This window comes from Staurois parvus, unplaced genomic scaffold (assembly GCF_062004578.1).
Source record: "Staurois parvus isolate SC_StPar_1 unplaced genomic scaffold, SC_StPar_1.0 ptg000287l, whole genome shotgun sequence".
Taxonomy (NCBI): Eukaryota; Metazoa; Chordata; class Amphibia; order Anura; family Ranidae; genus Staurois; species Staurois parvus.
This window is the reverse complement of record NW_028318083.1, coordinates 25,780,559-25,808,370: the sequence shown is the minus strand read 5'-3', so window position 1 is coordinate 25,808,370 and position 27,812 is coordinate 25,780,559. Positions and strand designations below refer to the sequence as shown.

The 27,812-nt window shown below is 41.9% G+C and overlaps 1 protein-coding gene across 4 annotated transcripts in view; it reads left to right on the top strand.

Annotated features, from left to right (window-relative positions):
* CTDP1 (CTD phosphatase 1) overlaps positions 1–27,812 on the top strand; it is a 199,530-nt gene that overhangs the window by 147,235 nt on the left and 24,483 nt on the right. For 3 of the 4 annotated variants that reach the window (XR_016313465.1, XM_089682339.1, XM_089682342.1), the window contains one exon: positions 10,587–10,756. The exons of the other annotated variant lie outside the window; for it this stretch is intronic. Coding sequence is in view for 2 of the 3 variants with exons in the window: in XM_089682339.1 (XP_089538465.1) it covers positions 10,587–10,756 (170 nt within the window). In the remaining variant the exon portion in view is untranslated. The remainder of the gene's footprint in view (positions 1–10,586; positions 10,757–27,812) is intronic. 4 annotated transcript variants of the gene reach the window in all.

Here is a 27,812-nt window from a genome sequence, read left to right as displayed (position 1 = left end):
GAATTACTATATGGGGGATGAATTACTATATGGGGGATGAATTACTATGGGGGATGAATTACTATATGGGGGATGAATTACTATAGGGGGGATGAATTACTATGGGGGATGAATTACTATGGGGGATGAATTACTATAGGGGGGATGAATTACTATGGGGGATGAATTACTATGGGGGATGAATTACTATAGGGGGGATGAATTACTATATGGGGGATGAATTACTATGGGGGATGAATTACTATGGGGGAATAATTACTATGCTTACTATGGGGGAATATTACTATACTTACTATGGATGACACATACACATCATTCATCTACTCTTGGTCCGGCCCCCGGGTCCAATATATGAACCCATTGCGGCCCTCAAGGCAAAAAGTTTGCCCACCCCTGGCCTAGCCACATAGAGAGGCCCAAGGTACATGGAGCCCCTTCAGACATTCTAGTGTCATAAATTACATCTAATTTCCTGACATTTATAGACACTGACTGGCTGTACTATTCGGGCTTGTTCATACACATCAGGTTGAGGTGTGGTAAAATCTCACAGCTGAGCCATGGTTTTACTGCCTGCCACGCCCAGCCACTCCTCTTTTTAGCTGCACAGGCAGCAGCTGAGGGTGTACACATGCCATGGCTGTTACATAGTTAGTCTGGCTGAAAAAAGACAAAAGTCCATCTAGTTCAACCATAAAAAAAAAGTTATAATCCTATACCCACAGTTGATCCAGAGGAAGGCAAAAAACCCAGCAAAACACAATACAATTTGTTCCTGCAGGGGAAAAAAATCCTTCCTGATCAGCAATCAGATTTCCCTGGATCAACTTTACCTATAAATGTTAGTATCCAGTTATAGTATGTGTATCTAGGAAAGAATCCAGGCCTTTTTTAAAGCAATCCACTGAGCTGGCCAGAAACAACACTTGAGGGAGCCTATTTCACATTTTCACAGCTCTGTTCTTTGCTTCGCAGCCATGGCAGGAATTCTGCACCCCGTCACTTCGGCAGGCATAGCGCCTGCTGACCGCTACCTATTCAAGTGAATGGAGGTGCTTATTCAGGATCCAGAGGGTTACAGCAGGTGGTGAGGAGGCTGTACAATGCCTCCACACCACTTGTCAGAGTGATCTTAACACGGGTTTCTCTTCAGAGAGCACCACACGTGAAAGAAGACTTCTGGTGACACTGGAACTAGTGTGATGGTAATTGCGGCTACTGTGACTGGCTGCACTGGTCTGGGGACATTGCACTGCTGTAATGGTAATCATGTACAATGGCTGGCTACTTTGATAACACTGTGTCATCAGAGCAGCCAGTGCAGTCTCACTATGGTGACTTTGTGTCAAGGTTGGTTGCTGTGGTGACGGTATGGAAAAAATATTTTTTATATATAAACACACGCAGTGCATTCATAAAGTATTAAGACCCCCTTCAATTTTTCAATTTTGTTATGTTGCAGCCTGATACTACTGTTTAAATAAATTTTTTTTTCTCATTAATCTACTCTCCGTACCTTAGGTTACTTTCACACTGATCCGCCACAAAAACTCAATAACGCGTATGCGTTTTCACCACACTTGTGTGTTTTTTAACAAAAAAAAACTCAAAACTGCACCAAAAATGCATCTCTGGTGCTGATTTCGTGTTTTTGCTGCTTTTTCCATTTGTTTCAATGGGAAGGTGCATTTTTGGTGCGTTTTTTAATTTATTTTTATGAACAAACATGCTCCAAAAATGCTGTAACGGAAGCATAACCGCACCGCAACAGAAGCACAACACCCCAGTGTGAAAACATACAAGGAAATAATTTTTAATGGGTTTTTTCTTGCACTTTTTTTATAACACAAAAGCGCTTCAGCAACTCAGTGTGAAAGGGCCCATAATGACAAAGTGAAAACAGAATTTTAGAAATGTTTGCAAATTTATGAAAAAAGAAAAACTAAAATATCTCATTGACATAAGTATTTGGACCCTTTGCAACAGCACTTGAAATTTAGCTCAGGTGCCTCCTGTTTCTTTTGATTGTTGCTGATATGTTTCTACACCTTGATTGGAGTCCACCTGTGGTAAATTAAATTGATTGGACATGATCTTGAAAGGCACGCACTTCTCTATAGAAGGCCTCACAGCTGACAATGCATACTGTATCAGAGCAAAAGCCATGAGGTCAAAGAAACTGCCTGGAGAGCTCAGAGACAGGATTAGTGTAAGGCGCAGGTCTGGGGAAGGCTACCAAAAGTTTCTGTTGCACTGAAGGTTCCCAAGAGCACAAGGTACAAGGGTACAACCAGGACTCCTCTAAGGGTTGGTTGTGTTCCCAAACTTAGCAATTGAGGGAGAGAGGGTGACCAAGAAACAGACAGTCACTCTGACTGAGCTCCAATGATCCTGTGTGGAGATGGGACAAAGTTCCATCATTGCAGCACTCCATTGATCTGGGCTTTATGGAAGAGTTTCTAGATAGAAGCATCTCCTAAGTGAAAACACATGAACGCTTGGAGTTTTTAACCGCTTTCCCTCTGCCCTATAGGAGAAATACTGCTGCAGGGCAGCACGGGTGTGTGTGTGTATATGTGTATATATGTGTGTGTGTGTGTGTGTGTGTGTATGTATGTATGTATATATATATATATATATATATATATATATATATATATATATATATATATATATATATATATATATATATAAAATTTTGCCGTTCCGTGTGCGCTCAAACCCCCCCCTGCCATTTGTGGTCTCGGCTGTCAATCACCAGGTCCCAGCCAGTGATTACTTACCAGCACCCGGTCGGTGATCGAGGAGCATTACCAACGGAGGGAGAGAACTGTATGTAAACAATACAGTTCTCTCCCCTGTCAGCTCCTGCACACTGTTTTGAAGGGCTCTGAATAGCAGAGCCATGCAAAGCAGAGTGCTTACTGTAAAGCACAGGCACACACAGGTAAACCTTTGATCGCCCCACATGTTAACCCCTTCCTGCCCAGTGCCATTAGTACAGTGTCAGTGCTTTTTATTAGCACTGATCACTGTATTGGTGTCAGTGGGAATGTCCTTGACACCAAGTCAGTTCCCCCCCAGTGTCCCAAAGCCCGCCGCAGTCCCGCTATAGGTTGCCGATCGCCACCATTACTAGTAAAAATAAAGAATCCCAGTATATATACCGCTATTTGTAAATGCTATAACTTTTGCATAAACCAATTAATTTACACGTATTGGTCTTTTTTTATTCTTAGTCAAGACATACATTTTGGCCTAAATTCATGGCAAATTTTTAAAAAAAAATTTTCCTGGACATGTTTAATAGCAAAAAGTAAAAAATATTTTTGTTTTTTTTTCTCAAAATTGCTGGTCTTTTTTGTTTATAGCGCAAAAAATAAATGCACAGGCGATCAAATACCACCAAAAGAGAGCTCTATTTGTGGTAAAATTTAATTTGAATGCAATGCTGCATGACCGCACAATTGTCAAAGTAACGCAGCCCAATATTGCAAACAATGGCCTGGTCAGGAAGGGGGGTAAATCCTCTGGAGGGCAATTGGTTAAAAAAGCTTTTTTTACTTTAGACCTGATTCTGCCAAAAACACACTTCATACTTGGTTGTGACCACACTTACTCTCATTGTACTGTATATAAAGCAGCAACACTGTCACCCTAGGCTGCTCTCATTTCTATAAACATCTCATTTCTATTATATAGAAGGGCATTTCTTTTTATTTTCACAGAAGATGGCTGAGAAGGCTGGTTGCTTTTTTTTTGGGGGGGGGGTTGAGATTTCAGTTCAATCCATAGGAACTTATAAGGAAACAAGATTTCTTACAGGGTCAACAGGTATTTCTGCACTTGTAGCCTTAAAAAAGTATACAAATGCAGCTACCACATGAAAAGACTTGTAAGCTGTAGTTTTATAACATTTTTGTTCTTGGGTTCAGCAAGTGTTTGCTTTTAAGAACATAAACACAATTGCTGCTAAATAAATTGATAGCAAAATGTTTCATTGTTTTTCTACATTGACTATTTATATTGTCACTTTGAGAAAAGTCTGTAGAAATGGTGGTGCAGCAATACCAATATAAATGTCAGGGCAAGATTTAGGGATCATTTACTCACCACTTTTAGTAATGCATGCATTTTTGGGGGCAGCAAAAATTTAAGATAGGCCAGATGGCCAAAGTCGCAAGCATCAAGCTGAAACTTCTTTTGTTGTACATGAGAATGTCACTTATTGCCAGCATAAAGCACGATGTGCATGAGACTGGGTGCTGTTCCTGGTGGCCATTAACCACTTGCTCTCTGTAAGATTTACCGCCCTTCCTGACCATGCCATTTTTTTGCTACTCAGTGTTGCACTATTTCAACTAACAATTGCTCGGTTTTTATTTTCTGTGATATAAACAAAAAAAGACCAAATATTTAAGAAAAACTATTTTCTCATGTCTGTTATAAAAAACATCCAATTAACTCAAATTTCATCATAAATTTAGGCCAAAATGTATTTTGCTATATGTTTTTGGTAAAAGAAAATCCCAATGAGTGTATATTAATTGGTTTATGTGAAAGATATAGTGTCTACAAACTGTGGTATACAGTGAGGAACAGAAGTATTTGAACACCCTGTGATTTTGCAAGTTCTCCCACTTAGAAATCATGGAGGGGTCTGAAATTCACATTGTAGGTGCATTCCCACTCTGAGAGACAGAATTAAAAAAAAATCAGGAAATCACATTGTATGATTTTTAAAAAAATTATTTGTCTTGCACTGCTGAACATAAGTATTTGAACACCTAAGAAACAGCAAGAATTCTGGCTCTCAAAGACCTGTTACTGTGCCTTTAAAAAGTCCACCTCTACTCCACTCATTAATCTAACTTAGTAGCACCTGTCTGAGCTCTTTAAAGACACCTGTCCACCCCACAGTCAGATGCCAACTACTACCATGGGCAAGACTAAACAGCTGTCAAAAGACACCAGAGACAAAATTGTGGACCTCCACAAGGCTGGAAAGGGCTACGGGGCAATTGCCAAGCAGCTTGGTGAAAATAGATCAACTGTTGGAGCAATTGTTAGAAAATGGAAGAGGCTAAAGATGACTGTCAGTCTCTCTCGGACTGGGGCTCCATGCAAGATCTCACCTCGTGGGGTATCACTGATGATAAGAAAGGTGAGGAATCAGCCCAGAACTACAAGGGAGGAGCTGGTCAATGACATGAAGAGAGCTGGGACCACAGTTTCAAAGGTCACTGTCGGTAGAACACTACGCCGTCATGGTTTCAAATCATGCATTGCACAGAAGGTTCCCCTGCTCAAGTCATCACATGTCCAGGCCCGTCTGAAGTTTGCCAGTGACCATCTGGACGATCTAGAGGAGACCTGGGAGGAAGTCATGTGGTCAGATGAGACCAAAGTAGAACTTTTTGGTCTAAACTTCACTCGTCGTGTTTGGAGGAAAAAGGATGAGTTTCATCCCAAGAACACCATCCCTGATGTGAAGCATGGGGGGGGGGGGGGTAACAAGCTCTGGGGGTGCTTTTCTGCGAAGGGGACAGGACAACTGCACTGTATTAAGGAGAGGATGAATGAGGCCAATTATTGTGAGATTGTGAGCAACAACCTCCTTCCCTCAGTCAGAGCATTGAAGATGGGTCGTGGCTGGGTCTTCCAACATGACGACCCAAAGCACACAGCCAGAATAACCAAGGAGTGGCTCCATAAGAAGCATATCAAGGTTCTGGAGTGGCCTAGCCAGTCTCCAGACCTAAATCCAATAGAACATCTTTGGAGGGAGCTGAAACTCCGTGTTGCTCAGCGACAGCCCCGAAACCTGACAGATCTCGAGAAGATCTGTGTGGAGGAGTGGGACAAAATCCCTGTTGCAGTGTGTGCAAACCTGGTCAAGAACTAAAGGAAACGTTTGACCTCTGTAATTGCAAACGAAGGCTTCTGTACCAAATATTAACACTGATTTTCTCAGGTGTTCAAATACTTATGTTCAGCAGTGCAAGACAAATAAATTCTTTCAAAATCCTACAATGTGATTTCCTGAATTTTTTTTTTTTTTTAATTCTGTCTCTCAGGGTGGGAATGCACCTACAATGTGAATTTCAGACCCCTCCATGATTTATAAGTGGAAGAACTTGCAAAATCACAGGGTTCAAATACTTCTGTTCCTCACTGTAGATATTGGAATTTACGCCATATTTTGCTATTCAGCCTCACTAGTTAAATTGGCAATTACACGGTCATGCACTGCTGTGATTTTTCTCCTTCACTGATGTGCGTTAATGAGGCTGCAGTGATGGGCACTGATAGGCTGCACTGATGAGGAGGCACTGGTAGGTGGCACTAATGGGCATTGACAGGCGTCACTGATGGGCACTAAAAGGCAGTGGCATGGCACTGATAGGTGGCACTGACTGACGCTGTTAGGCGGCACTGATGCACACTGATAGGTGACACTGAAAGGCAGATCAGATGGGCACTGATATGTGGCATTGATGTGCACTGGTAGGCACTGATATGTGGCATTGATGGGCACTGGCAGGTGGCATTGATGGACACCAACAGGTGGCACTGATGGGGCTACACTGATCATCAGGGCAAACTGATAATCCGTTCCCTGATGATCAGTGTACATGTCCCCTCTGAGTAATGCAGATTACCGGCTCTCCTCTCCACACGAGCTGTCAGCGTGAGGAGAGAAATGCCGACAACTGACATTTCCTTATTTATGTGCAATCAGCTGTGATTGGACATAGCTGATCACATGATAAAGCCGACATCTTTGGCTCTTACCGTTTATTGGTGATCCACTGTGTCCCTGCGCCAAGAGTGGGAGGACATCATATGACATCCTCCCAGAACGAGATAATCGCCTTGCGCCCGTCATTTCCTTATATGGCGGGCAGGAGGCGGTTAAATGATACAGATCCACCACATGCAGGTGTTTAATAGTGTCACTCCATGCACCTTACCAGATCGGTGCCTTTCAAATCACTTTCCATCAAACTCCTCCACTTCCAACAATCCCCTTTTTAACTCCAGCTTCTCTCCAGGGTTCCCATGCCAGAGATATCATACAGAGATCATGTTGCAGTAAATCCTTATAAAATCAAATATTTATTAAAATATATACACTTACAATCTTTCAGTGTGAAAAACACCTGTAACCACTTCCAAAATGGCTGCATTTCCAGGATACACAGTTGTGTCAATTCCAGCGTCTGACGTCACTTCTGATGTCCCATCCGACCGGTTTCGTCATCAATCCTTCTTCCAAGGATTCAATATTTTCTTGCTTCAGTATCAAGTGTGTCCCTGACCTGGAACTAGCATGCAGGATGAATATCAGACATCACTTGATGCATGCTTTTTCCAGGTTAGTAAATAGGCAAAGAAGCCCAATGAGGATGATGGCCACAGTTCCTATACCCTAAACACAAATTGGCAGTGGCAGCTCTTATACACTGCTCAAAAAAAATTAAAGGAACACTTTGAAAACACATCAGCTCTTAATTGGGGGAAAATATCATGCTGGATATCTATACTGATGGACTGGGTAATGTGTTAGGAACGTAAGGATGCCCCATGGTTTGAATTCAGTCCTCTGTAGGTTGATTATTTTCATCAAAGACACCTCGAAAATCAAAGTGAAAAGATGATGGAGCAGGCTAGTCAATTTTGCTGAAATGTCATTGCAGCAACTCAAAATGGTACTCAGTAGTTTGTATGGCCCCCACATGCTTGTTTGCATGCCTGACAATGTCAGGGCATGCTCCTAATGAGACAATGGATGGTGTCCTGAGGTGTTGCCTCCCAGATCTGGACCAGGCCATCACTGAGCTTCTGGACAGTCTGAGGTGCAACCTGGCAGGATCGGATGGACTGAAACATGATATCTCAGAGGTGTTCTATCGGATTTAGGTCAGGAGAGCGTGGGGTCCATTCAATGGTATTAATTATTTGATCTTCCAGGAACTGCCTGCATACTTTTGCCACATGAGGCCGGGCATTGTCGTGCACAAGGAGGAACCCAGAACCCACTGCACCAGTGTAGGGTCTGGCAATGGGTCCAAGGATTTCATCCTGATACGTAATGGCGTTCAGGGTGCCATTGTCTAGCCTGTGGAGGTCTGTGTGTCCCTCCATGGATATGCCTCTCCAGACCATCACTGACCCACCACCAAAACGGTCATGCTGAACGATATTACAGGCAGCATAATGTTCTCCATGGCTTCTCCAGACCCTTTCACGTCTGTCACATGTGCTCAGGGTGAACCTGCTCTCATCTGTGAAAAGCACAGGGCGCCAGTGGCAGACCTGCCAATTCTGGAATTCAATGGCAAATGCCAGTTGAGCTGTATGGTGCTGGGCAGTTGTGCATTTAGGTTTTGTGCTGCCCTAGGCAACACAAAAACTGTCCCCCCCCCCCCCCCCCCCCCCCCAGAGCACCCCCACTGTCTCAAGTGCATCAACGAGCTTAGTGGTCAGCCACATCTTTCTGTGAAGGTGTCAGTTAGTGGTATGAGCAGCGAGAAGGTGTCAGTTAGTGGTATGAGTGGTGTGAAGGTGTCAGTGGTATGAGTCAGTCACCTGGCTGTCTCTGGTCAGTATCTGCCACCCCCACCCCCTTTCCCCATAGTATACATGGTATACACAGTAGTAGGATGGAGATCACTCACCAGGCCTGGTGGAGGGGCGGAGACCAAGGGGAGGAGCCATGTACTGCTGATAAGTATCCCCCTCACAGCCGCATTTCCCTTCCCTCTTTCATCTCTGTGACATCGATCCCTGCCTCCCCTGGACAGTGCCATCCTCCAGGATCATCACTCAGCCCTGGCTCCCCACCACCATCCACTGCGGAGAGCTCTGACCCTCAGAGCAGCCTACAGCCTGGCCGGGCACTGCATGATGGGAGTTGTAGTCCTTCCCCCGCACAGCCTGCCGGGATTGTAGTTCGCTCCTGTGGAGGCAGCAGGTCTGAGGTGGGGGAAGGACTACAACTCCCAGCAGGCAGTGCGCTCGGCCAGGCTGTAGGCTGCTCTGAGGGTTGGAGCTCACTGAGCTCTCCACAGTGGATGGTGATGGGGAACCAGGGCTGAGAAATGATCCTGGATGTTGGCAGTGTCCAGTGGAGGCCTGATACTCCCACTCCTCACTGTATTCCTCTGCTGTAGTGACTTCACTGACGTCCCTTCTTCTGAGGCATGGCGCCGCCCCCCTGAAAAGTGCTGCCCTAGGCAAGTGCCTTGTTAGCCTCGTGGCAAATACCCCCCTGGTGCTGGACAGTGAGCACTGGGCCCAATAGAGGACGGTGGGCTCTAAGACCACCCTCATGAAGTCTGTTTCTGATTGTTTGGTCAGAGACATTCACACCAGTGGCCTGCTGGAGGTCATTTTTGAAGGCTCTGACAGTGCTTACCCTGTTCCTCCTTGCAGATTACCGGTCCTGCTGATGGGTTAAGGACCTTCTAAGGGCCTATCCAGCTCTCCTAGAGTAACTGCCTGTCTCCTGGAATCTCCTCCATGCTATTGAGACTGTGCTGGGAGACGCAGCAAACTTTCTGGCAATGGCACGTATGGATGTGTCATCCTGGAGGAGTTGAACTGCCTGTGCAACCTCTGTAGGGTCCAGGTATCCCCTCATTCTAACAGTAGTGACACTGACCCTAGCCAAGTGCAAAGCGAGAACAAAACAGTCAGAAAAGATGAGTAGGGAAAAAAATGTCAATGGCCTCCACCTATAAAACCATTCCTGTTTTGGGGGTCGTCTCATTGTTGCCCATCTAGTGCACCTGTTGTTAATTTCATTCACACCAAATCAGCTGAAACCGATTAACAACCCCCCTCTGCTACTTAACTGACCAGATCAATATCCCAAGAGTTTAAATGACTTGATGCTATACTCTAATTAAAAGTGTTCCTTTCATTTTTTTTTTTGAGCAGTGTATTTTTATCCACAAAGGCTATCTTTTAAAGGGTTAGCTCACCTGCCTATGCACATAAAGGGGCATCTGTAGATACAAACAAACTGTTCAGCTCTGACTAAAGTTGAACAATGCTCTTGCTATAGGTGCTATAGGTGTAGGCCATTTATGTACTTCATGAAGCTTGAATGAAATACTCCCAGGATGTGAGGCCTATCTGTTATTACTTCATGATGTATGTAAATGGCCTACACCTATAGCAAGGACATCATTCAAATTTTTCAGATTTGCACAGTTCATTTTTATCAACAAATGTCCCTTTCCTGCATAGGTATTTTTTATTTTTTTTTTATAAAGGTGAACGAACCCTTTAAGCTAGAAGTTATTAGTAGCGTGTTGGTCTAGGGTGAGGGCAGATTCTGATAGTTGAACTCTGTTATTTGAACATACTTGTACTGAATGACTTTCTTTATCTGGCATACGCCCACTGCCTTAGAGTTGCCTTGGAGGAACAGCAGACTGTTGGCATGTCTGTTGTAGGTTATTGGGAACTTTCAGCTGGAGGCTGATTCTTAAAGATAGTGAATATATAGTACCCTTGTTGCAGACACCATGATTTCCTTTACATTTTCCTAAAAAAATCTCCCCTGTTGCTTTTAGGTTGATGACATTTTGGGAGAAGGAAGTGATGACAGTGACAGTGAGAAAAAGAAGACTGTAAAGGTAAAGAAGTCTCAGAATACAAAACAAGAGAGTTCAGAGAAAACTTCAGTATCCAGGGCAGAATCATCCTCATCAAGTGAGCAAAGCCTGTCAGACAGAACGCCACGGTGAGTGAATATATACATTACTGTTTGTTAGAAAGAGAGGCTAAGTTTTTTTTTGTTTTGTTGAATGTATACATTTTGTATGTTTTTAGTAAACCAGTTCAGTGAAAATAATTTCTTCTTACTTTGTAAAATATTGTACATAACTGTCCGTGTTCTTCTAAACCAGCCAGTTATATTCATTTTTTAGGCTTCTGTCCTTAGAGTAGGGTAGAATCTGATTGCAGTCATCCTATCAGCAGTGTAAAAGTTGGTTTACATACTGTGGTACACGCTATAGTAAATAAGAATAGGTACCTTTTTCTCATAAGAACTGGTTTCCAATTCTCCAACCTGTACCAGAGCCAGCATGGTATATACATTTTCCACCACTCCCTAAAATACCCATGCATCTGAAAGTCATATAGTATAACAATAATTTTGATGAAGAATTATATATTTCAGAAATCAGTTGCACTAAATGGTTGATCAATAAATTAGCTACTCATCCTGGCTTAGAACAACTGAATTGGTGTTTCTCCCAATTGTTTTTGAAAGGATTTTTCAGCATGATCAATTCTGAGATTAGTTACCATTTTTGTTAGCATAAAACAAGAGAACGATGGCAAGCTCTGGAAAGGCTATGGGGGCATGGTTTGTCTGGCTTTTATTTGCCACAAGCCAGTCTGATGCAGATCCTACATGCCCATTTTTTCCTCCTAAAATATACTACTCTTTCTTTGTATCAAGAGAATTAAAGGATGTAAATATTCTGTTGAGGTAAAATAGCTTTGACATATGAAAGATAAGTGTCTGCTGGAGAAAGGCAGAGCTGTCAAGTCACCCAAGAAACTTGGATGTAACCCAGTTTTTAGGGATGGTCCCCAGGGGCTTAACAGCATCTCCCAAATTGTCCCAAGCCTTAACAAGTCACCTGGCTGGGTCTCCTATATTTACACCCTCTGCTTTCTACAGGGTTAGATTATTTAAACTAGTTAGAATCAGTGTATGTCGCACGGACTGTTCCATGTACATACTCATAGCGCTGAGCGATGACGTGGCTCTCTGCCTTTGTTCCATTTCATCACAAGTTTACTTTCTCAAAAGCGGCACTGCACAGTGTAATTTTCCATTAAATATACTCATGACCATTTCCAATCTCACTCTTTCTAGTCTCTCCTTCACCTCACCTAATTAAAGTGGTATTAAACCCAGTGGAAAACATTTTATTATATTACATCTTACCAATTCTTATTGAATGGATGTGATTGCTGCCTTAGTTTTTTGTTTTTGGGTGTTTTTTTTTAAGACTTTTATTTTCCCCTTTTGATCCAGCCAGTGAGTCTATTGTTTCTCAACAGACCAAGCTGTCCTGCAAACATAGCAATTAGAGTGTTGAGACATACCATTTACTACTGACAGGTTGCTTACAATGATCAGAATGTATGAAAAGGAAAACCTGTTGCTGTAACTGCTTGTGTAACTGCAGTGTAAGCTGGAGTTTGGCTTCAATTAGTGTATCTAAATCTGCTCTTCTATTGAACACCTCCCCACCACCCGCTCCCACCCCAGACTGACAATGCTGCTGTCCAAAGGTACCCCCTGTGCTCCTTCAGAGTGGGGCCACTCTAATACTGAGAGTGCATTACTGGTCAGATAATCAGATCACCAGATGATAACCGAGGGAAAAGCCAAAAAGAAAATTAAAGCGACCACTGCATTGAGGGATTGGTAAGCTGCCGTATATCACATTTTTTGTGCTGGGTTTTTATCACATTAATGTGATAACATTAAACAAACAAATACTGTGATAAAAATCTAATGATTCCATCAGTGTAACAGCGTCAAAAATTACGCACAAAAAAAAAATATAAAATACAAATAAATACTATAATTTTAAATATTGTCCATCATGCTGGACATTTCTTAAAACACGTGTACTACTTATATGATCTTCACCATATATAGATTGGTGCAATAGTAAATGAGTGCCATGCTACTGCTTCCTGCTTACTTATACCAGTTTGCAAGTGGCTTAGTGGTTAGCACTTTAGCAAGTGGCTTAGGGCGGCACAGTGGCTTCGTGGTTAGCACGTCTTGCAGTAAATGGGTCATGGGTTCGATTCCTGACCATGGCACCTCCTGCATGGAGTTTGCATGTTCTCCCTGTGCTTGCGTGGGTTTCCTCCGGGTACTCCGGTTTCCTTCCACGCTCCAAAGACATGCTGGTAGGTGAATTGATTCCTGTCCAAATTGTCCCTAGTATGTGTATGTATGAATGTGAGTTAGGGACCTTAGATTGTACACCCCTTGAGGGTTAGGGACTGATGTGAATGTACAATATATATATGTAAAGCACTGTGTAAATTGACGGCACTATATAAGTACCTGAAATAAATAAGTGTAATAATAATTGGTATAAGTAAGCAGTAGGAAGTAGTAGCGTGGCACTTTTTTTTTTTTTTCACTTTTGCATCGTTTTAATTTGTACCAGTATTTATTAATGAGGATCATATAAGAAGTGCTTGTGTGTTAAGAAAATATTTTCCAGCATGATGGACATTTTACATTTTTTGACTGAGGTGCTTCGCTTCTTTGGCTCTCCCAGCTACTCCTCAATGATGCTATGGATGTATGCAATGATATTACTTTTGGTTTTGTACCATGTCATTTTCTACTACTTTTTTGAAAATTAATAAAAACGATTGAAACAAATTATTTGTATTTCATAGTTTGTTTTTTTTTTGTTTTTTTTTTAGATGTGTGTATATCTTGATACTGTTACACAGGTGGAATAATTAGGTTTTATCACTGTATTTGCACCGTATATGTTGCGTGTTTACTTTAGCACTTCAAACCAGCCACAATAAAGATTAGGTATGGACTCAACCAGAATCTGTGGGTTTTTGCATTAAACCATATATCAAAAATACACCAGTGGCCAAAATATATGAACAACCTCAAAACACAAGCCTATCTCTGAGGCAGCCGGGCGATCTGGCAAAACTGCTCAGGATGGCTCATTCACTCTCCATGGCTTCTAATTGTGGTGATGACCTTTTTATGCCAGCAACAGCATGATAACTTTATCCAACTTGCTTACATCATTATCCTCACTGCTCTATACAAAGCCTTATTGCTACTGAAGGACTTTGGCTAACATACAAGGACAAGTCTTCCTTCTGTGGAATTTTCATAATTATTTGACTTTGTTTTGAGATCCCTAACATGGATTGAGATTTTCTGTTGATTGTTGGTGTGTGAGAGAGGTTCATGATACATATACTCTATGCTCCTCTGGACAACCCCCTTTTTCCAGGCGCTAGAGGGAGGTGAGGAACTTGCATTGATATATGCTATTTGATATTATCCTCTGGATCACACCAAACACAGAGATGTATTGAGGACTCTGCTTTATTTTATCTCCATGAGGACATTCATTCAATTACATTTCCAGTGTATGGGGGAGGTTCTTATGAAAGGAGTAATGGATGTATCCTCTGGTGGCTGATTATCCCCTCAGGGATTACACACTCCTTTGTTATCCCAGACCTCCTAATTATCCTCTCCTTGTGTTACTCCGCATGCAGGAAGAAATAGAGGACATAGTGCTTTACCTTTTAAAACTTTTTATTCCCACCATCCAAGTATTAAACTCACATTACACAGGTTTAAGTAACGCAATATCCCATTGGAAATCCTCTGCTGGCCTCTGAGTCATACACCTGCTGTCTATCGTGTTGTGCGGCTCCTCTCCGAGTGATGACGTAGCCCCTCCCCTACGCGTTACGCCTCCAATCCCGTGGCTTCATCAGGGGGTTGTGATAGAGGATACATCCATTACTCCTAAAGGAAGGATCTCCCTATTTCACCAGTAAAAGTATATGTCTAGCAGGTTCCAGGGAAAGTGAACCGAAAGCGTGTATAGCCTAATTGCAGGCATCAAAGGAGGTGAGCGCACATCTTCACTATTTGAAGGATTCACAAAAGTCACAAATTGAAGAACAACAAGCACCAAGTCACTATATATATAAACAATTGTTTATTCAATGGGACTATTATTTTGATGATATTTGGATTCATACTAATCACTATTATTTATGAGCATTTGGTTATTTTTATTTATGGGGGATCATCTAAATGCGTTTTAGTTGAGGGTTATTAGTTGGTTTATTATTTTTATTATGTTAAATTAGGGTATTATGATTTATGAGCACTTGGTAAAAAAAAATTTTTTTTTTAGAGGAGTATTTCATGTGGAATTATTTTGATATTTATTTGGAGGAGATTGATTAGTTGAAACTATCTATTTAAATATTTTTTGGTATTTATACACTTTTATTATTTGTATCATAATTTGAATTAATTTAATGGTAATAATTTAATTATTATTTATTGAGAAGTATTTAGGAGCGCAACATATATTTGTAGATATTTCCAACACAGTTGTAGTTATGTTTTCATGTTTGCGACCCTCTAGTAATTATCACACCTGTGGCTCGCAAGTTACTCTGATTCATCTAATCTTTATTGTGGCTGGTTTGAATTTATAATTGATTAGGAACTCCCAGGTCAATCGTTCTTGGACCCTGAGGCTGTTTTTCTTTTGTTTATGCTTTCTTTAGCACTTCCAACATTAGTAGTTTTGTGAATAGTAGCAATGTTGCACTTATTTACTACTGCATCGATTTGTAGTGTGGGAACACACGATTGTGGCAGTTGGTTGCACTAATATCTACACATAGGTTACGGGTAGCACAGGAGTATTACACACATTCATTGTACAGAAGTTAGTTCTCGCTTTTTGGTGATCCATCCCTGTTGTGGACCCAGCGGTCTCTTCCCTTAAGACCTGGACAGTTGCTGTGAAAGATAATTCAGTTATCTTAATCATTCAGTACTGGACACAAGCTGAGTATTCTTAGACCCTGGGTTATAGGCTGCACGTTCAGATGATTGAACACTGGCAAAGATTTTGAGGACACATCCCCCGGGGACATTCCTATAACCCTACCCCACTTTGTGAGACCTCGGTTTTTTGCTAGTGTCCAAAAATAATGGATCTCCTCTACTTACAGAGAAATAACTCTTTTATTGTATCTTCAGATTCTTTAATCAACTCTTCACAGTTTTTTAATACAACAATAGAAGCAGTGCACCTGTCTTGGTGTAATCTTGTTAAAACCTTGTGAGCTGTGCCTGGATTCCAAGCAGTGGGGGGCAGCTTTTAATGTGGCTTCAGGCACTGGATCCCACTTGGACACTCACTTCAGCATTTTGTGCAACACGTGTAGTTAGCTGCAGGGTGCTATACAGGTACAGGTCCAAGGTCCATCTTTATGGAGCACATACCCAGAAGGCCCCTTCGGGTGTATGCTCACTCTGATGGACAAAGCATGGACCCTATATTGGGACCCACTCTGTGGACAGGTAAGACAAGGTCACTCTGTATTTCTGGCTGTTAATATTTAAAACTGGGGCTGTGCTTGGAATATATTCACTTTTCAAACTTGGTGCTAAAACTCAACTACCCAGAGCTTCGTCTCAAGTGGATGACCAGGTGTTAAATCACACCACAAGATGCACACTTATAAAAAGGGAATGAGAAGGACCCAGAGGCAGAGTTAGAGAAGGCTGCGGAATATTTTTCACCACCAGACTCTTATAGATCCGAAGTTACACCTTCATGCAATATGCTTGCAAATGTTGAATTTCACTTCTGATGTGCACTAAAGCATATTCACTGTTGCACTTGAATCTCCCCTGCCTTACTATGCCTCTCTTGGGTACAAACGAACCTGCTAAATCTAAAATTTCCTGTTCTTGAACAAATAGAATGGGCAATCCATGACAATTGGATCAATCCAGGAACGTTTTTCACTCATCCAAATATCATTGCCAAGCTCCATCCAGTGAGAAAAGAGCACTAAAAAGTGGTCTGTTCAGTGGTTCGTGCTATCGCAGTATTAAAACCTACGTGTATTTGAAAGAAAAAACAGAAGAATCAGCACGATGTACATAATCTACAGTCAGAATGTCCCTTTTGCTGGTTCCTCTTCTGTTTTAAAAATCCTCCAAAGTTTGTGCCTCCCCGCCCCCTCTGCTGTAATATTCCGGTGCGGTATGTCCATCCATCGTTTCCATTTAAAGAAGCTGTACTTCAGCTCCTGTGAATGAAAAGCGATCTATGAATGGAGAGAGCGCAATGTTCAATCATCTGCCTGTCCTCCATTGATAGATCCTGTTTCATTCATAGACATTGTAGTTGGTTTCTGTGAATGGAGCAGTGGGGCGAAAGGGCGGTCATATTTGGGCTCTCTTGATGAGAGCCCGTGATAACCAGTTAGTTTTTTAACCCCTGCTTCACTTGAAGATTATGGTGGAGAGAGCATGGACTGAGGATGATTCCTTCTAACAAGAGGAATCCACACAAGGGACACATCCTATTGACTGCACGTTTTAAAGTTCTGTTCCTTTATACTGATTTTTCAGTTTTTTTTATTTTGGTAACACATTGGCTTTAAACAAACAACATCTTTCTGTACAAATTGAAGATCTTCCTTCATTTAATTATTATGTAGGTAGAAAGTATGAGGTGCTCTTAAAGGCTCTCTTTTCATATGCAGGCCCAGCTCTGCAACCATCTATCGCTACGATTTCTGTCTGTCAAACTGCAGCCAACTAGACTTGAGCAATGAACAACCAACACGATCCTGTGTCCTGGGATCTTGCCTTAACTGAGCAATTCCTGCTTTTCTCTTTTGATTCCTTTTAGTACAGGGGTAGGTAACCTTAAAGAGGTGGAGATCTATCTGAACAACATGGAAGAAGTCAAAGCTCATTGGGCACAGTGTCACCTTATCACACCTGATTTAAACCTCTAATTGCCATACTACCATTTTGCAGTCGTGTGCATTGCACAGCAATCATGGGTTATCTGGTGGTGAGTAGGCAACATAACGCCTCCTCACCACCTGTCAAACACACTTGCATCGCTTTTCAGAGGAGCAGCAGTGCCTTCTGCAGTTCTGAGTGAGCCCTTAGTTACATTCTGCAGCGGCACCCTTAGGGTTTGTTCACACGTACAGCTGGGGGTTGGTAAAACCCTGTGGTTGAGTTGCAGTTTTATCTCCCCAATCCCTACCCCCTTTAGCTGCTGATGCGGTAGCCAAAGGTGTACACATGCCACAGCAGGTAGTAAACCCCCTGTTGCTTTTTATGGGTGCTACCGCCTGCCAATCGCAACCCATTCAAGCAAATAAGGCCACTCTGCAAGCGTCCCGCAACTGCATGCTCCTGCTGGCTCCAAGGGGTTAAAGTAGGTAGTGATAAAGCAAAACAGCACTGCCTGCTTTAACCCCTTGTTTTCTGTACTGTACAAGGTTGCAGAGCACTTGTAGAGTGGCCTCATTCATTTGAATGGGTCATGCTTGGCAGATGCCACCAACCATGACGGGGCATACAGTGGATATAAAAAGTCTACTCACCCCTGTTAAAATGTTAGGTTTCTGTGATGTAAAAAAATGAGACAAAGATTAATAATTTAAGAACTTTTTCCACCTTTTTAATGTGACCTATAATCTGTACAACTCAATTGAAAAACAAACTGAAATCTTTTAGGGGAGGAAGTAAACATAAAAAACTAAAATAATCTGGTTGCATAAGTGTGCACACCCTCTTATAACTGCGGATGTAGCAGTGTTCAGAATTAAGCAATCACATTCAAAATCATGTTAAATAGGAGTCAGTACACATCTGCCATCATTTAAAGTACCTCTGATTAACCCCAAATAAAGTTCAGCTGTTCTAGTAGGTTTTTCCTGACATTTTCTTAGTCGCATCCTACAGCAAAAGCCATGGTCCGCAGAGAACTTCCAAAGCATCAGAGAGATCTCATTATTAAAAGGTATCAGTCAGGAGAAGGGTACAGAAGAATTTCCATGGCATTTGATATGTCATGGAACACAGGGAAGACAGTCATCATCAAGTGTAGAAAATGGGGCAACAGTGACATTACCAAGAAATGGACTTCCCTCCCAAATTGAAAAGACGAGATGAAAACTGGTCTATGAGGCTGCCAAGAGAGACCTACAGCAACATCAAAGGAGCTGCAGGAATATCTGGCAAGTATTGGCTGTGTGGTACATGTGACAACAATTTCCCGTATTCTTCATATGTCTGGGCTGTGGGGTAGAGTGGCAAGACAGAAGCCTTTTCTTACGAAGAAAAACAAGCCCGGCTAAATTTTGCAAAAACACATCTGAAGTCTCCCAAAAGCATGTGGGAAAACGTGTTATGGTCTGATGAAACCAAGGTTGAACTTTTTGGCCATAATTCCAAAAGATATGTTTGGTGCAAAAACAACACTGCACATCACCAAAAGAACACCATACCCACAGTGAAGCTTGGTGGCAGCATCATGCTTTGGAGCTGTTTTTCTTGAACTGGAACTGGGGTCTTAGTCAAGGTAGAGGGAATTATGAACAGTTGCAAATACCAGTCAATATTGGCACAAAACCTTCAGGCTGCTGCTAGAAAGCTTAACGTGAAGAGGAACCACTTTTTATTGACTGGACATAGACAAAGCCATCAGACTCTACTTCGAAGCAACAGCTTTCAGGAAGACACCCCAAATTCATCTCTCGCAAGGGACATCCTGCTTCAAAGTCCACCATTGCTAGATGGCTAAGAGAACTCATCGCCAGCTCTTACACTCTAAAGTACAAAAATCCTCCTGAGCTTTTTTTGCACTCCTGCCAGCCTTCACAAGGAAGCTCTTTTTGAGCCTTGAGGAGGGGGGGAAGGGGCAGTGATAGCAGAAGATAGAAAGTGTACAGAATGTGTTCACTCAGATGGGATATTTACATCATTTACAGCTCACTCGCCTTGTATGGTATTGGCTAGAATGTGACAATCCTGTGCCAGCTGTGTAATATAGTACAGTTCACAGTCCTGAAAAAGGGTCCCTGGAGAACAATGTGCCATAAGCATTCGTATTAATACAAACAAAATTGTATGATGTGCTACCTCACAGGCGAAGGCGTAAGAGTGCAGGTCAATACAGTTGAAAAACTGCAGATGCTTTAAGCAGCGTAAACACAAATGAAATAGAGGTCATGGAAGTAGTCAATACGGTGAAGAAAAATGTGAAGGTTCAGCTATAAGAATATCTTCAAGCAGTGGCATGTCAGTGTCAAAATAACAACTGCTCCAAGTCCAGCCAGTCCATAGAATGCGGTTACAGCTCTGGTATTCACTTCCAACAGCAGCCTCAAGGTAGATCAAACTGACCACAATAGTGATCCCTTGGTCTGAGCCTTAATAATGGGCTTAAGTGAGTTAACCTTAGGTGTGCTGTACCAGATTGTTTAGCCCAATTCTGGAGAGGAGTGTTAAAGGCCACATATGAGGGTTTGGGGATAAAGGGCAGAGCAACCAACTTAACTGTCAATGATCCAAAACAGAAGGCTTTGTAAGCCAAGGTCAGCTGTCGCAAGCAGATCTGGGAGAGGTCGATTGGGAGGTCTCATCGCTTCCTTTTAAATATGAGCAGTTTTTATATGTATACTTTTTATGAGTATTAAACAAAATTACTACACTATATTAGTTTTTATTTCATGCTTTCTATGGTGGAGTGGAGGAGAAATGCCAGACACAGCTATTAGACCCTCTGTGAGTGCTGTTTTGAGGATCTTAAGGCAAAAGCAGACAATGACCTTTTGTTTAACCCCTTGCCTACAGGGCACTTTTACCTCCTTCCTGCCCAGGCCAATTTTCAGCTTTCAGTGCTGTCACACTATGACAATTGTGCGGTCATGCAACACTGTACTCATAAGAAATGTTTATATTTTTTTTGAGACAGATAGAACTTTCTTTTGGTAGTCTTTAATCACCTCTGGGTTTTTATTTTTTGCTAAACAAACCAAAAACAACTGAAAATGTAAAAAAAAATACTTTTTTTTCTTAGTTTTTGGTATAAAATTTTGTAAATAAGTGATTTTTCTCCTTCACTGATGTGCGCTAATGAGGCTGCACTGATGGGCACTGATAGGTGGCACTGATGAGGCACTGGTAGGTGGCACTGATAGGCATCACTGACGGGCACTGAAAGGCAGCACTCAAATATGGCACTGTTTGGCAACACTGACTGACACTGTTAGCTGGCACTGACTGGCACTGTTAGGTGGCACTGACTGGCAGCTCAGATGGGCACTGATATGTGGCATTGATGTGCACTGGTAGGCACTGATATGTGGCACTGATGGGCACGGGCAGGTGGCATTGATGAGCACTGACAGCTGGCATTGATGGACACTGACAGGTGGCACTGCTGAGGCTACACTGATCATCAGAGCACACTGATCATCAGTGCCCTGATGATCAGTGTACATGTCCCCTCTGAGGAATGCCGATTACCTGCTCTCCTCTCAAGCTGTCAGCAAAATGTGATCAGCTGTGATTGGACACAGCTGATCACATGACCAAGCCGACGTCTTCGGCTCTTCCATTGATCGGTGATCCGCTGTGTCCCAGGGACACAGCGCACCACCGATCACCGTGCTGCGCGCCCCTGGAGCAGCGCACGCGCAGTTAGAGTGGCAGGATGTCATATGACGTCCTCCCAGAAAGTGAGAACCACCTTGCGCCCGTCATTTCCTTATATGGCGGGCAGGAAGCGGTTAAAGGGGTCATTTTGGTCTGTTGAGTAATTTATTCGCCAGAGCACTTTGGGTGGTGTAATCCCCTATGGTGGAGGTGAATTATAGAAGTGGAAGAATTTATGGACACTATCGACTAATTTTTGTATGGATTTGTTTTTGTTTTTATGAGATTGATGTGGATATTTATAGCTATATAACTGCACTGTGGTTGGTGGCATATAATATGTAGCATAAAGCGCCCCCTCTTTTTCTTTCTTCCTTTCATCACCTCCTCTGGTTATTCTATCTTCTCTGAGTGATGCTGGCAACTTGAGTGAGATCCCAGCAGTTGGACAGCATTTCTGTGGTTGGTGGTTTGCTGCTCTGGGCTGTAGGAGAGGTACACAAGTCTTGAGGGATGGTGGTGTATGTCAGCAAGAGTGGTGTTGTAAAATAAGCTGCCGTGGGCTCGTGGTGAGTTTAAGGAGGTTGCAGTGCTTCAGGATATTGTACTTCAGCCAGGCTGGTGGCATGGTATAGGCTGCTCTGGGATGGATGATATCTTAGTGACACGCAGGAGTAGGAAGTAACATTGTTCTTCAGTCAGAGTGGTGGTGTGGGATAAGTGGCTGTGATGTGTAAATGTCAGCTTGAACGGAGAGCCCCACTCATATGCTGTTTTGCTTTTGTAAGAGTAATAGTGCAAGTTTAAATTCTTGGTGCTTGGCAGTGGTTGAGGGGGCAAGGTCTGCAAATATTTGGTAAGTGTAACCCTGGAAGTAGAGTAATGGCTTATCATGATTAGCTTGAAGATTACTCTCAATCCAGATAGCAGGGATCATCTCTTTTGAAAGAACATGGTAAAGGTCCACTGGAAGTTTAGCACCATCTAAGGTGTACTGCTTTTGTGGTGGCTGGATCACCGTGACCAGTTTTCTGTGTCACGGAGTTTGTAATGCAGCATTTTATTTTCCTCCTTGGGCATGTCCAGTTCCATATGGTACTTATCTATCAGAATGTTTGTGTGTATCACCTGTTTGTGTTTTTCAGGACCACCGTACATTGGCCTAATTCACGAATCTCCCTAAAAAGCTGCTTGCAGATTTTCTTTGAGGTGACCTGCATAGCTTTGTGAAGCATTCAGACAATTTTTCTGAGAAGGTCTTTGTGGGCAGAGAGTTCCAGGGATAGATAAGATGAACTTCCTCAACTGTCTGTCATCCTCCACGTAAATGAGCCCTGTTTCACATTGCCTTCATCTTATATAACAGCTGTGTGAACAGCAAGCTTTTCTTTAAGCCTTTAAAGTGCTCTTCTGCTCCCGTTTTTAAAAAAAATGTTATATGCAGATTTTAAGGGGAGTACTCATTGTCACTTTATGCAAGCTGTTAGCAGGCTTTCAGCAAGCTTCAATTAGTGCTGAAGCCTGCTAGCAGCTTGTTTAAACTGGCAATCAGCACTCCTATTAGGATTGTGTTCAACGTTTACAAGCTGGAGCTGAATGGAATTTTGAAAGCTTCAGCAAAGCTTGCTGAAAGCTCTGCAATTGCTTTCTAAAAGCTTGCTGTTCGCATATATGCTTGAAGCGGATTGAAGCTCAGGTTTCACAGCCAATTAATACAGTAGTTGTTCAGCTGTTCAGGCCAGGTTTACATTAGGTACAGGTCAGGATTTTATCCTGTTGACAACTATAATGACGTGTGGTTTTAGAAATGACTCCCATAGAAGTCAATATCCTGTAATCCGTACCTGAACAGGACCACAGTGCTCAGAAATCATACACAACTTTTTTTCAGTCTGCACTGAATCTGCACTTCCAGTGGACATATGTGAACAGGCACCATAGGAAGCAGTGTTTTTTCACATGTCATGTAGTTCAAACCGTATCCAATCTGCATATATGTGAACCAGCACTGAAACAAGCCTAAGTGCGGCCTAATGAGAAGGATTTTCTAAAGGTGTCCTCTACGCTGCAGCCTGCATCAAGGCATCCTTTTTAGAACAGCTTCTTTGCTTTATTTTTGAGCTTGATGGAGCCATATCCATGGCAGCAGGTGGATGGGGGAAGTAATGCAGATCAGAGGTTGATACAGTAATGGCCAAAAATATTGGCACCCCTGCATTTCTCTATGCACCACCTCACCCAGAAAATCGTTGCAATTACAAATGTTTAGGCATTCTTTTACATAGTCTGGCTGAAAAAAGACAAAAGTCCATCCAGTTCAACAATAAAAAGAAAAAGTGTATTTCTTTTGTTTGTATTGATATGACGCAAAGAAGTGGAGAAACAAAAAGTCAAATCTAACCCATTCAACCAAAACCCCAAAAATGGTCTGGACAAAATTATTGGCACCTTCTCAAAATTGTAAGAAATAATTGCATTCCAAGTTTGTGATGCTCCTGTAATTTGTAATTATACTCACCTGTATCAATTAACAGATCTTAATGTTCCTGTGTCCACTGTGTGCACCATTGTCAAGAAGTTTACAGCCCATGGCACTGTAGCTAATCTCCCTGGACATGGACAAAAGAGAAAAACTTGATCAAAGATTACAACAAAGGATTGTTCGAATGGTGGATAAAGAACCCTCAATCAACTTCCAGACAAATTCAAGATGACCTTCAGGCACAGGGTACAACTGTGTCAACTCGCACTATGTCACCATCTGAATGAAATGGGAAGCTGTGGTAGGAGATGCAGGAGGACCCCACTGCTGTCACAGAAACATAAAAAAGCCAGATTGGAGTTTGCCAAAGCTTACCTGAGGAAACCAAAGTTATTTTTGGAGAATGTGCTGTGGACAGACAAAACAAAATTACAGCTTTTTGGCGAAGCCCATCATTCTACTGTTTTGAGAAAAAGAAATGAGGCCTTTAAATAAACGAATACAGTTCCTACAGTCAAATATGGTGGAGGTTTACTGATTTTTTGACATTGCTTTGCTGCTTCAGGCACTGGATGTCTTGACCGTGTGCATGGCATTATGAAATCTGAAGACTACCTAAGAATTCTGGGGTGCAATGTGGGGCCCAGTGTCAGAAAGTTGGGTCAACATCAGAGGTCATGGGTCTTACAGCAGGGCAATGACCCAAAGCACATGTCAAAAAGCAGCCAGCAGTTGTTTAAGACAAAGCGATGGAGAGTACTGAACTGGCCAGTAGTGAGTCAAGATCTCAGTCCCATAGAGCACCTGTGAAGAGATCTCAAAACAGCATTTGGGAATCTGAGAGACCTGGAGCAGTTGGCAAAAGAAGAGTGGTCCAAAATTCCAGTAGAGAGGTGCAAGAAACTCATTGATGGTTACAGGAAGCAATTGATTTCAGTGATTTTTTTCCAAGGGCGTGCTACCAAATATTAAATTGATGGTGCCAATAATTGTGTTCAGTCCATTTTGGGGGTTTTGCTGGAATGTCTCAGATTTATCTTTTTGTGTCATACCAATACAAACACAAGAAATAAACATGAGAATTCCTAAACATTTGTAAATGCAACAATTTTCTGGGCAAAGTGGTGCATTATCTGACAGAGATGCAGGAGTACCAATATTTTTGGCCATGACTATATGTCTGGTAGGGTCTTAAATGCGATCTGATGCCTCAGTGGTGCAGAGCTCAGCTGCATCTTTCATGGGTTACTGAGCACATGCATTCTAGTTTGTTTTTTTTGTTTTGTGTTTTTTTTTAAGCGGTGGTGCTTTAATTGATTTTAAGATCTATTTTTTTTCCTCAGTATTTTAGGAGTAGTTTGTTTGGGCTTTAAATCTTCATATTTTAAACCATCAATTCTTTAAGCAGTTTTGATGTTACTGTTTGAGGCATCACACACTCCTGTTGATCTTGCAAAAAATCTTGTGTCCTTGTAATTTCTTGCATACTGAGCTAAAATCTCATACCAAGCTATCCGCTTTCATGAATAATCTTCTTTGAACCTCTAAGCAATTCCCTTCTATGTAATAGAGATGGGGAGAATGGTAGGTGGTAAGGGTAGGTGTTTGTAGTCCAAATCAAGAAAGCAGCCTTGGGTGACAACATTGCTCCTTAATAGATAAAGTATATTGTAAGCATTGTTACCCTAGGGCAGGCTCGCCAAGTGAAAATAAGGAAAAAAAGAAGGAAAAAACTAATGAAGCCACTACATCTAAGGATACTCTTTTAAACTTTTATACTTAATCTTACTGCCCAACAGTGTATACAGCAGACATTCCTACCTAATTTCATTGCATTATATGATGTGCAACATCTCTGTACATAAACAGATAAATGTATATCTGTGGTAGCTTTTACTAATAAATGAATGAACTGATGGGTGTCTAAAAGCATGGTTGATAGGTAGTTTGTGCCCTTGCCTTGCTGTGCAGTGTCCAGTGCTTTGTTCCCACCAACGCTGTTATCTGTATAAAATTTGTGTCTTTCCCTGTGTCTTTGTTAGTTTTCTTCACATTTTTCACCATAAGCCTAAAAGGATACTGGAAAATAAATGGTTTGCACCCAAATTACCTTTCCTGTGTGTACATGATTATGAAAGGAACATTGATTGGATGCTGCAGGGCAGCTAGGATAGTTGTGAATAACTGTGAATAGTTAAATGTTGTTTATAAAATGATGCAGAAAACCTGTCGGTGCTATGTAAATGAATAAAATAAATCTAGAGAGAAGCTTGTTAATGAAAAAATATGTTCAAGCCTAATATAGGAAGACACGCTCAAATTCAACTGCTGCATGTTTGTCAGAGTGACACAACACCTACAGAGGGCACCCATCTGCTAAACTTATGCACCCCACTCCAGCTGGTATTTTGAAAATAATTAGATTTTTTAAATGACCATACATATTAAGAGATGGCAAGTTTGTCTAAATCCTTTTTAAACCCGACAGATCCACCAAAAGACTCATACATTTGTGTCTACTGAATTCTGAAAGTATGCGTAAAAAGATTAACAGTTATTTTTATACAATGACACCTTGGGGGTGTCCCTTATTATAATACTTTGTGCCTAGCACAGAAAGCAAAGGAGGTGAGCGCAGAAAGCCGGCAAATGTGAAGCTTTAGGGTCTACTTCATTACTAGAATAAGATGAACATTTTTCAAAAGAACACAATCATTTAGAGTTTTCAAAGTCATAAGGACATCTTGATTATTACAAAGGAAACGTCAGATGTATATGGGATTTATTCTTTTCAGTATTTGATGCATTTATGGTACAAGTAAATTTACTTTTACAGTCAGCTGTATTGTAAAATCCAAGAGAACATGTACAAAATGCAAGATTATAGTGTCTTTGTGTAACTGAAGAAATGTAAAATTCTAAATTGCAAGTAGGTGCTGCTGTACCATTTGTGAAGCTTTTAAACTTCACTAACTGGTTTTGGGTGGGTCATTATTGGGATAACATTTTATAGTAAATGTACAAAATTGACTGGTGTAATTGTAAACAAACATGTCCCTCAATATCACTTTCAGAAAAATTAAAAGAGAAAAAGAAATGTTGAAACTAATAAATATGGCCAGGCCTGTTGCTGGGGTCCTTAACCATCTCCTGTCCACCGACAGCCTATAAATGGCTGATGGGAAGCAGTGCCGATGCAGGCTAACATACCTATACGTCAGCCTGCATTGACGACTCCTGCGTGGCTCACAGAGCGTGCACCCGGGAGCCCAGCGATCAGTGTGTCACTCGGACACTCACAACTGTCCAATTACAGCAATCACATAGGAAGCAATGCAAAGTGAAAGTAAGCATCGTTTCTCTCTGCTCTCACTGTGAGATCAGAGAGAACCAATGCTGCAGCCTGTGAGTGTACAGCAGCCTCTCAGGCTGCATGTACACTGTCTGCAGTGCCAGCCTGCCCCAGTGTCCCTGATCACTGCCCCAGTGTAGCCATAATAAATAATGAGGTCAGCACCTGTCCCAGTGCTGTCAGCACCAACATACCCCATATCAGTTTCCTGATTACTGCCATAAGTCTTACCAGTGCCCTCATCACCACCATATGCCATACCAGTGCTCTGATCTCCGCCATACCCTATACTAGCACCCTGATCGATGCCATACCCCATACCACCATCCTGATCGATGCCATACCCCATACCATCATCCTGATCACCCCCATACCAGCATTCGGATCACCCCATATTCCATTCTAGCGTTTTCTGATCACACAGACTAAATAATATAGACAGTTTTGGGTTATTATTACCCCATAATTGTCGCAGAATACATTTTGGCCTACATTTTTGAAGAAAGACTGTTTCACATTTTTCAGTATTTTTTCACTAAAAAAAAAAAAAACTGGCAAAAAATAAAAACCAAGAAAAGAAATCTCTGTCTCAAAGAAAATTGATAAAAATTTCATATGGGTACAGTGTTGCATGAATGAGTAATTCACTCATTGTGACAGCACTGAAAGCTGAAAATTGACCTGGACTGGAAGGGGATGAA